The sequence below is a fragment of the Diabrotica virgifera genome, chromosome 5, assembly GCF_917563875.1.
Source record: "Diabrotica virgifera virgifera chromosome 5, PGI_DIABVI_V3a".
NCBI lineage: Eukaryota > Metazoa > Arthropoda > Insecta > Coleoptera > Chrysomelidae > Diabrotica > Diabrotica virgifera.
Window position 1 is genome coordinate 207,983,482 of NC_065447.1, and position 11,874 is coordinate 207,995,355.

Sequence of the window (11,874 nt, forward strand, 5' to 3'; positions counted from 1 at the left end):
CTTTTATCTTATCATCCAACCACTCACGTCTAATTTTCCTTATTTTTTTCTTACATGCATGCCTTATTATATTGTATTCTTCCCTATAATCCTGTCTATTTGTTCTTATCCACATTTGTCTCATTTCTACCTTCTTTTTTAACATTTTATGGCATTCTTCATTATACCATTCTTGTCTTTTTTTGTTTCTTTTTATCCCTACGTGTACTTCCGCTGTTTCATTTATACATTTTTTTATATTTCTCCATTCTGTTTCTATATCCTTTGTAGGTTTAGATTGTTCCTTCAGTTTTTTGTTCATGTCATCAGCATATTTAATCCTTATGTCTGGAGTATTCAGTTTTTCTACGTGCCATTTATTTTTTGTTGTCGTGTTTTTTAGTGTTCTTTTGACTTTTTGTCTTACTTTTGCAGTCACCATAAAATGGTCTGTGTCTGCATGTGCACCTCTGTAGGACCTCACGTCTGTTACCGATGTTTGCTTCCTTCTTGTAATCAGAATATGGTCTATTTGTGACCATGTTTTTTGGTCTGGGGAAATCCACGTCACTTTATGGTATTTGGGATGTTCGAATTTTGTACTAACGATAATCATATTGGTACTAGATGCTAGATTACATAATCGTTGGCCATTGTCGTTAGTTTTTTCGTGTATTGTGTGCTTACCTGCTACTTGGTTAATGTAGTCTTCCTTACCTATTTGGGCATTAAAATCTCCCATTACCAGTATTGTGTCTTCTCTAGGTAACTTCTCCATTTCTCGTTCGAGTTCCTCATACAATTTGTCTTTTTCCTCCGCAGTAGCACTTTCAGTTGGGGCATATACGTTTATGATTGATATATTAAATGGTTTGGCGTTAATTCTCAGGTAAGCCATACGTTCATTTATTGGTTTAAATTGCATAATGTTATTTTTTATTTTTCCCATAATTATGAAAGCAACTCCATATTGACCTTGTTTTTCATGTCCCGAGTACTGTAGTGTGTAGTTTTTTCTATTTATTTCTCCTTGACCTGCCCATCTGATTTCTTGAATCACTGCAATATCAATTTGGTATCTTTCTAGTTCTGAGACGATATCCTGCATTTTTCCTGGTTCAAGCATTGTTCTGATGTTCCACGTACTTATTTTTAGTTGATCACATTTTTTCGGTTTTTTATTATATTTTTTTGTGTTCGTATGTTTTATTTTATCTAATCTGTTCAGGTCCTTTTTCTTTGCCATTTTCGTGTCCGTTTTTTGTGTTGTATCCAATATTTGTTTTTTTATCAGTTTTTTGGCGTGTCCTGCTTTGCCCTTTCCAGTTCATTCTTCTCTTTGTTCCATTTCCATTCAGTCCCGTCAATAATTAATTTTTGATAACCTACTCTAGTGTTCTTACCGTTTTCTTTTTGAAATTTTGCAATTCTCCGTATTTCTTGTTGTATTTTCATCTCTTCTTGCGTTAGATCGTTATTGATATATATTTCCGGCTTTGAATTCCTTAGTTTGTTTTTGTTCTTCATAATTTTTATTTTTTCATTTTTGTTTTTTAGTTTTACAAGACATGTTTTGTCCCCTATTTTATAAGCTTCTTCTATTTCTACTTTAATACCTAATTCTCTTTCCACGAAATCTGCCATAACCTCATTGACTACATTTGGGTTATTTGTATCCATCGGTAGACCCTGGACAATAACATTGTTAGCTTTTCTCTCTTTCTCGAACTTTTCTACCTTCATTTTCACTATCTTTAGTTCCTGTTTCATTTCATCATTTTCTTTTTGTAGTTGTTGGTTACTTTGTTTGAATTCATTTATTTCTTTTCTTAATTCTCGGAGGTCATTTCTATATTCTCGTTGTTCTTCTTTTATTCCTTTTACCTCCGATGTTAAACTTTGTGTTTGATCTGTTAAATTTTGCATCATTTTTAAAAGCTGATCAATTTTGTTTTCATCTTTCTGTTGTTTGGTTGGTGTTCTGGATAGTTTCTTGCTCTTGTTAAAAATATTGTCTGCATCTATCTCTAGACTTCTCTTTTTACTGTCTTCTGAGGTGTAAACAAATATATGTCCGGCCAATTATGAAACTCTCCGAAAATAAAAATGTGTCATGAGCATAAATCACACTCTTTTCATTGGTAGGCGGACTTTGAGATTTGTTTAGCAGTGTTTTCTTTTCATGAAACATGTTTTTCGTTTCATGTTTCATGTTTTTCGTTTCATGTTTCTTTGGTGTGCGGCTTGGCTTAGAAACCGAAATATATGCAACAGAAATCAGCGAATATGCGCATATATGCACAAAATTGACTCAAATATGCCAAATATTTTAAAGAATGTATGTAATACATGCAAATAAGCAGACGTTAATTGTCGTTTCATATTATATTTTGCATCATAATATATAGCACCTATTAAGATATTTTAGAAAACCGTATCTTAATCCTATTACAAAGTCATTTGTATATGAGTAGTACTTATCGTCAATATGTATAATAATGAAAAGTACAATAGATTAAAATTTATTAATTTCTACCGGGTCCGAAAACCACACCATTTAAATACAAATGACTTTGAAATAAGCTTAAGATTAAGGTTTTCTAAAATATCTTGATAGGTTATACTCGAATAAGTTTGTCATGTAAACATGATTGTCAAGAGTTTGATGTGCTTTTTAAGAGTTTGTGCATTGACAACGAAAATGGCGAGATGTATATTAGATATAAATTAAGTAATATTTAATTTGCACGCTTATTTTACTGCTATAAAAAGCCAATAAAGATCCTTTGCGACCAGTTCAATCCGGACATAAAACACGATGCATTGTGTATTAGTGAGACAAAACTCAAGTCAGTTTTAAAAAACAGAAAAAGACCAGACCACACCCTAAGACTAACAATGTTCCTGAGGGTTTTAAGTTTGAAACTCGATGACATTTTATAGAAAATCCGTGAGAAGAAAGTACAGGTTTTTACCGTGTTAAGAAATTAAGACCGAAGTACATTCGAAATTTCCAGGGTAAGTCTTTGGAGAGTTTTCACGCAGATCGGGTTTAGGTTCAAAATGGAAGACAACAGAAAAACTTTGTGTGAAAGAGCTAGAGTTGTTCACAAAAGAATTAAGTTTTTATGAAACTGTTTTAAAAAACAACATTCTTCATTTGTTTATTTAGAGGAAACGTGGATTCTTCTTGGAAACGTAGATGGAATAAAACGGGTTTGACAGGACAGTAGTATAACATTTATAAAACACACCGATACTGAGAGAAAGGGACATATTTTATTGCATTCAAGTGGAAAACATGGTTTTTCTGATGGAGCAGATCTTGCGTTTCGTCCAAATGTCCAAATCAAAATCGGCTGATTATCACGATAACATGAATACGTTGATGTGTGTCAAATGGTTGAAAGAAATACTGCTTCCAAGCTTACACAGTCTCTTATAGTTGTGGATAATGCGTCATACCATTCCAAAATTGTAAATAAAGCAACCAACAAATTCCTGGACAGTACATAAAATAAAAAATGATTAACAAAAAATTATTTAAAATAAAATATTTAATATTAAAAAAGATATTTCATTTTTTCAGGATTCTTTCAAGTCGGAAGTTAGCCAAAAGAAAAAATAAAGAACCAGAAATATTTATAGTAGACGAGATTATACATAGTTTTGGATAGGTAAATGTGTTAAGACGGCCTCCTTATATTATGAATTCAATCCCATTGAACATGTTTGGAAAATATGCAAAACTTACTACCATAACTATATTGGAAGTAACGGTAACAGTGACGCTGTAGTTTTGGAAACATGGCAAGAGCATTGAATACTGCTAATCCTGCAATTTGAGAAAAAAGTGGGCGGAAATGTGAAAAAGCTAACAGAATAATGTTGGATGCGTGAAAATCTTTATTTGTAAGTACAAATAAAAATACAATGTAATGTTTACTACAGAATAGAAGCTTACATGTTCTAAAAAATTTCCATAGAATAATCGTTAAACATAATGTAATAATATTGAAGAATACAATGCTCAGTCACAACAGAAACCCTGAAAAGATAAAGTCCAGTAGTATTCTTGATCATTTCCTGAGCGGAAATAAATTCTTCCGGTTACGTCAATCTCCCCTACATAAATAACTTTTACTGCTGAATCCGAATCTACCATCAGTTTTACTGTATTTGTTGCAGTTTTAACTGCACTTCTTTTATCTTTAACTGCATTGTTATCACCGGACATAAAACAAAAAAATTTGATTTGAACAAAAAATTATTCCGGTCCAAAAACTTTTTTGGGAAGCAAATATTTAATGTGACTGGTAAAAAAGTAATTCTTTTGCTGCTGCAGTGGATGCTTGGAGTACAAACAATGTACATTAAAATGTAATCCTACATTTGTTTAAGACATCAAAGGAAGAGTAATTAATAAAAATCAATGATGTTAGAGCATGTAAGGAAAACATGGACCTGACAGAAAAAAGACAATTTGGTCCATGAAAACTATATGCAGGAAGAAAAAAAAACGTCTCTAGCAGCAATTTTACAAGAAAAAAATTGTCTATTAGAATCTAGAAAATTGCCATTGTCAAGATTATTTGGAAAATTGAGGTTTTTCAAATTCACGGACGTTTGTACCGTACAGAATATCAATTGGGTAGTGGAACAACTGGAAAAGGTAGCTCGAGAAAAAGGACTGACTTAAATAAACGAAACAAAAACTAAGTAAATGAAATAGACGAACAAGGAATTTGAACAGGGACAATATTTTTTAATGATAACAACGGATACAGGAAAAACGTAGGTATAACTTTGAACAGGTATAATAGAGAGATTTGAATATTAAGAGAACAGGTAGTATCCGGGAGGAAATACACAAAAGACTAATGTCAGGAACAGTAGCGGCTCGTGGTAATTTAAAAACGGTGTTCAATTAAGGAATGTAATTATAGAAATGGGAGTGAGACAATGGGAATTAATGGCACAGGACCGATAAACATGGAAGTCAATAGTAAACGTGGCAAAGACTCACGAAGAGTTGTAACGCCATTAATGATGATGATGATGATGATGAATTATAAAAATGGTGAATAAGAGGCGCGGATAATTGTGGCACAGGCGAAAAATTTTTGAGGGTCTCGTCCGTTTTTGTCTAAATTTTATATTATTTATTACTGTTAATGTTGTTGCTATAGAAATAAAACATAAAAGAAATATGAGATACGTTTTATTATCGTATGCAATACTTTAAATTAAAGCAAATTATAAACAAAATTTTAACTTTAAAAATAATATAAAAATGTCTGTAATAATTTTTGTATTCAATTTATTGAAGTTATTCATTTTATTTATACAAAAAATCCATTCTTCGATTTTTGTGTTTTGCAAAAACATCGATAACACGTGCATTAAAGTCTGAAGATAACACAAACAGAAAATATTGTACCAAACTGTGAAACGAAACGCCCCACTGGTCCCTGTGTGCACTGAACAAATCCTCACTGTTTTAAATAGGCGATCGCTGGTTTCACGGATTTTAATATTTCTTTTTATAACTACAGGGTTAGGTTAGTACTGGCTGGTTCAATTTGAATTCTGCACCACAGCATAGTATCTGCACTTGCCACTTGCATCGAGTAGAGCAAATAAATATTATTAATAAATAAAGTTATATTTTAATGATTCTATAATATTTAAAACATATATTTTAATGATACTATAATATTTATGAGATTTAAAAAAAAGTTTATTTTAATGAAAATTTATTGGGTGTTCACTGCACAAGTGAACCAATGGAGAAACCGCCCCTTGTCCGGAAATCGTTGTATGCACTCAACAGAAGCAAAAGTATATTTATCAAAAGCAACTAAATTAAGAACGTATAACACTATAGGACCAATAGTTACGTATTCCTCAAAAACCTGGGCTTTGTCAAAAACTGAGGGATCAATGATACCAGTAGGTATGGGAAAGAAAAGGACTTCAAAGAATATTTGAGGGAAAATGATAGACAAGCAGTGGGCACGAAGAATAAAAAACGAGTCAGAAGAATTATATAAGGAGCCTAATATAATTGCGGTAGTAGGATCACAAAGACATAGATGGTTAGGATGTCCAAAGAATGATCCCAGTTAGAACACCAAAAATCTTGTTAAGCCTGCAATAGGTGGTAAAAAGAGAAAAGTTAATGATGACCTGAGATATTTCAATGTAAGCAATTTATTAGAAATAAAAAGCGAAGAACAAGCAGGAATGGAAGAAAATTATAATCCAAGCCATGAAATTATAATCCAAGCCATGAGCCTGCTTGGCCCTAAGTGGTAATATTATTATTATTATTATTAAGTCTGTTCCAACGAAAATTTGACCCCCAGAAATTCAGAAACCAAGAGCTTCTTCACAATTAAAAAAAACTCGTCAATTTATAATGGGAGGGGGACAAATTTTCATGCAAAATTCATGCCCTCAAATGTAATCCCCTACTGCCCCACATCAACCCCCACTTTTTTTTAAATAGCAAGTGTGGTCGAATGGCACATCATTTGAAAGGTAATTTTTTTCTCTATACGACACTATTTTTTTTATTTGCGTAATAAGCTTGAAGATAATTTTGGATTTAACAAATGTATTATAAATTAGTTCGTTTAAATTAGAATAACATTCATTAAAATAGGACGGCTGCGTTGGATGGGACATGTAGAAAAAATGGAAGAAGGCGAAATACCAAACAAAATATTCAAACAGATGCCAGTAGGAAAAAGAACAAGAGGAAGACCGAAGCTGAGATGTTTAGAACAAATAGAAAAGGATATAATAACCTTAAAAATAAAAAACTGGGGAAAAAGCACGAAACAGATCAGAATGGAGAAGAATCCTGGAACAGGCCAAGACCCAGAAAGGGTTGTCGAGCCAGTGATGATGATGATAATTATAAATTAGTTACATCCAAAATTGTCTTTAAAGTAATTTCGCAAATTAAAAAAAATTAGAGGGTCGTGTAGAGAAAAAAATACCTTTCAAATGATGTGTAACTCGACTACACTTTGCTATTTTAAAAAACTGGGGGGCAGTAGGGGGTTACATTTGAGGGCATGGATTTTGCATGAAAATTCGTCCCCCTTCCAATTAGGGGCGTCATTTGACAGGGTCTAGGGGGGCATTTGCCCCCCTGACCTTTTTTTGTATTTTATAATATATTATAAATATATATAATGCTTGCCCCTCCCAATCAAAATTTCAAATGACGCCTCTGCTACCAATACAAATTGACGTGTTTTTTTTTAATTGTGAAGAAACTCTTTGTTTCTGTGTTACTAGAGGTGGGGTAAAATTTTCGTTGGCACACACTGTATATAAAAATGTAGAATAGAAAACGCTATGATTGTATTCATCAACATGACCAAACTCTTTAAATTCCACAACATTAATCTGGAGATAAAAGTAAAGCTTCTACGATGTTAAGTATATCTTCTCTACGGAGTTGAATCCCGGACACTCATTGAAACGATTGAGAAAAAACTTAAAGCCTTCGAGATGTGGCTATACAGGCGAATCATGAGGATATCATGGACGGACAAGATAACCAACGAGACCGTACTACGAAGAATGGGGAAAGAAAGAGAAGTGATGTATACGATTAAAAGAAGAAAGTTAGAATATCTCGGACACATAATGAGAACCAGCACTAAATACATATTACTGAAAATAATCCTTCAAGGGAAAGTATTCCGAAAGCGAGGAATTGGGAGAAGAATATCATGGTTAAAGAACCTGAGGAAACTGTTCTTCAGATCAACAACTAATCTATTTAAAGCATCAGTTAATAAAATAATTATAGCCAGAATTATCGCCAATATTCAAAACGAATAGACACCAAAAGAAAAATTATTATTAATGTACCAACATTCTTGTAATGCAAATGTTTAATAAATCTGTAATAATATTATCTATCACAGCTTATAGACCCATTATTATCATTTCATTATTTAATTTTGCAGAAAACAAAAAGTTCTGTTCCCTGCTGTCTCCAACAATAACCATATTAATTCCACCATGTTAATTTAAAATAATATATTCTTTAAACATCGACTTATTGTCGCTATCAATGTAGTATAGATGGCTCAAACGTTATATTTGAAAGGTCATTTTTGACCCAACTCTGTAGCTAGTTTCAACTGCTTTGGATCTGGAGTTTAACCTGATGATGGACTGATTAGTCCGAAAACGTTTGTGATGTACCTACTTTGATTTCAATCTTTTTTAGTAATCTTTTAAAGTAATTTTTATTATGGTATACAGCCAATGAGAGGGATTCATTCCTTTTTATAATAAAAAGTTGCAGTCAGTTATTAGTCCAGGAAAGGAAGCTTTTCACCTCGCAATTTTTACAGAATGGATCGATTTGCTTGAAAATTTGACAATAAGTAGGTAGTGGATCAAGGATCAAAATCTATATGATGCCGAAAAGCGCTTTTACCATGGGGGTGGTTGCCACCTCATCTCGGGGGTGGAAACTTTTTAATATATTTTGACCGCAAAAGTTGATAAAAACATTTATTCTAAGCAAAAAATGTTCTATACATTTTTTGATAAAATTAATAGTTTTCGATTTATTCGCTATCGAAAGTGTTAGTTTTATATCGAAAAAATCGATGTTTTTCGAAAATACTCATTTATGATTCACTCAATTTTTGCCCTAGAAAAAATTTATTCAAACCAAGTTCTTGGGAATTAAATAACCTACAATTTCATATTTAAATATTTTTTCGTATCTCTGATGGTAATCTTTCTAAGAAAATGGCATTTTTTACCAAACTACAAAAATTCGTTATTAGCTTTTAGCTCCAGTTTTTTAAAAACTAATCATTCTAAGGGAGTCAAACTTTTATCATCTATTAATAATATATAAAATTAATTTAAGATAATTATATAAGATATATTAATAATCTATTAATAATATTATAAGTAAAGATGAATGAATAAGGCCAAGGACAAAAAACACCACTAACTTACATTATTATGCTTCCAATTGGATTTCTCCTTATTTTTTCAAAAAAATATATTGATTTTTTAACCGTAACTTTTCTATTTTTTGTCATAGAAAGTTTGGTAAAAAAATTTTTGTAGGTTTTTATAATATCTATAAGCCTATTCATATTAAATCTTTTTAAAATCCTCAGTCGCAAAAAGAGGTGACTTTGAAAGGGTTGGTAAAGGTGGTTTTTGCATGTTATTACAAGTTTTAATTGTGAATAGCTCACTCAATTTTTACCGTAGGAAAAATTTTTGCAAAACAGGTTCTTGAGAATTAAACAAGCTACAATTTCATATTTTAAAAATTTTTTCGTATCTCTGATGCTAATCTTTCTATTATGAAGAAAATGCCATTTTTTTCCAACTACAAAAATTCGTTATTCGCTTTTAACTCGATTTTTTTAAACTAATCATTCTAAGCCGGTCAAACTTCTAGATCCTATTAATAATACATAAATAAAGAAGACCAAATAAGGTCAATGACTAATTTTAATTAGGGTGGTGATTAGGAGGTTGCTTCCGATCACTTTTTCGCCGAAAAAAATAGGGACTGACATTCTTTTCATTATAAGTCACTTAATTTTTGAGCTAGAGACTTTTTTTTATTTCTGGAATTGGATATTTTTAAAGACTTTAAATTAGTTTAAACAAGGTATCCTCGAAAAATTCATAGTTTTCCCGTCTTTTGACTTTAAAACTACAATATTTCGCATTTGACGAAGAAGAGCTAACATAATAAAGTATATCTCGATTACTGTTGGTCTTAAAGAAAATAAAAAAAACGGTTCTGTTTATTCTTTAAAAAGGTAAATTTTTGTTAAGTAAAGTTGTTTTGATAAAACGAAGGCTTTTGGAGTTATTAACAGAAAACTTATTAAAAACATTGGTTTTTTCGATATAAAACTAACACTTTCGATAGCGAATAAATCGAAAACTATTAATTTTATCAAAAAAATGTATAGAACGTTTTTTGCTTAGAATGAATGTTTTTACCAACTTTTACGGTCAAAATATAATAAAAAATTTCTACCCCCGAGATGGGGTGGCAAGCGCCTTTCGGCATCATATATAGATTTTGATCCTTGGACTATCCATTACTTATTTTCAAATTTTTAAGCAAATCGATCCATTCTGTAAAAATTGCGAGGTTTTGTCCTATTTTAAACTTCATTACTTGGAGTATAATATCCTTTATTTAAAACCAATGAGCGACCACTTTTATTTATGTTTATAAAACAATTTAATTGACTGTATTATTTGCATGCTTCAAAATACAACATGTCTTTTATAACTGTATACATTACATAAATAATTGTTAAAGGTAATAATTGTTTTATTGAAGTGAGGCCTATAAAACCAAAACCTGCTAGATGCTAAAATTTTTTTGAAATTTTTCACGAGACTAAAAAAACATTAAAAATGTAAATTTCCCAAAAAGTATCCGGCATTTTTTAATCAAAGTGGCATCAATAAATGTCATAAAATGGCACGCTAATTTGGTATAGAGTAATTTTTCTGCATGTCCTTTACATCTTCAGAAATTTGTACTTTTAGTTTGGATTTAACAGACTTTGATTCTAAGCCGACATAATATTTTCAACTACTTTTAAGCTCAACTAATGCACTAAAAGTAGGTCTTGAACCATTTTGATAGCAAAACATACAAGTACATACAGTAATATTTTATTGTTCATAAAACTATGGACAGCAGGGTTTGATTCTACGTTAACGTTTCAGTGGTATTTTGAAGAGGATTAGAAGGTTTTTAGCCAAAACCTTATGCCTGTAGATTAATAGATCCTTGAAATTGTGTAAAAGAAGGGAAAACGAAAAATTTAGGATTTAGCAGGTTTTGATTCTGGTGGGCTCAAGTTGTCTTGTTGAGGAATTTGTAGGGACTTACCGTCTTTTTTCTGCACTATCAACGAAAGCGGCTGGCAATCACCAATTCCAAGATCAGTTTTCGCGTCTCCAGCATTTTGGGACTCAAGTCTTAGTTGTTGCTGGTGCAACCTATTTTTAATCAAGAATATTTTCGGCATTGTGCCTCTAGTCACTAAAGAGTATCCTGAGAATGGTCACACAACCACAGAACAGTCACTTAACTCACATCACAACACTAAAAATCCTTAAAGTCCTTCGTAAAAATCATTGTTGATTGTTTATACAGGTAGATGTTAGGTTGAAATTAAAAAATGCTGCGTGTCATACACTTGGAGGGCCTTGAGAAGACTGATGACCGCTTGTATTTCCATCCAAGTGAACCGTTGTACGATCCCCTTGCCCCTCGGATCCACTATACCACACGGTGAACCTGTAAAGGTTACCTATTCTCAGTAGCTTGGCATTGGCGCAAGGATTCGGAGTGGGGATACCGACTTGTTGGTACCGCGGGTACCTACTCGCCAGGTATCCGTAACTGAACGAGTCTTGTCAACCATACCAGGAATTTTTAAGGAAGACTGAATTTTTATTTTGATGATTTTGTGGGTTTATTTATTTACTATTTTATTGTAAGAAAGTAGAATTAAGTACAGACCTTCTGCTAATCTACATATTTTATACTATAAATGACTGTGTTGGGTTCAGCATTTGTAGTTTTGGAGTAATTCTTCTTCTTTCAGTTTTAGACAAAAGTCGATTTTTAATTATATAAAAAAATAAATTGTCAAATAAAATTATTATCCAAGTTTATATTGTTTTAGTAAATATTTAGAAATACAGCTTAGAAATCGAAAAAAAAACATGGTTATTAAAGTATGTTGTGAATTTTGCGTTTAAATACCGATGGTTGCAGTACCGGATTTAGGCTACTTGCGGCTCTAGGCCAAATTACCACGAGCGGCCCCCGATAACTTAACGATTATG

At 31.9% G+C, this 11,874-nt stretch overlaps 1 protein-coding gene across 2 annotated transcripts in view; it reads right to left on the reverse strand.

Annotated features, from left to right (window-relative positions):
* Positions 1-11,276, reverse strand: part of LOC114332894 (transcriptional regulator ovo-like) — a 161,240-nt gene extending 149,964 nt beyond the window's left edge. Inside the window, exon 1 of one of the 2 annotated variants that reach the window (XM_050651772.1) lies at positions 10,910-11,276. In XM_050651772.1, coding sequence (XP_050507729.1) covers positions 10,910-11,048 — 139 coding nt within the window. In that variant the 5' untranslated portion in view covers positions 11,049-11,276. The remainder of the gene's footprint in view (positions 1-10,909) is intronic. The other variant, XM_050651773.1, reaches the window with a different exon arrangement.
* Between the last annotated feature and the right edge of the window lie 598 nt (positions 11,277-11,874).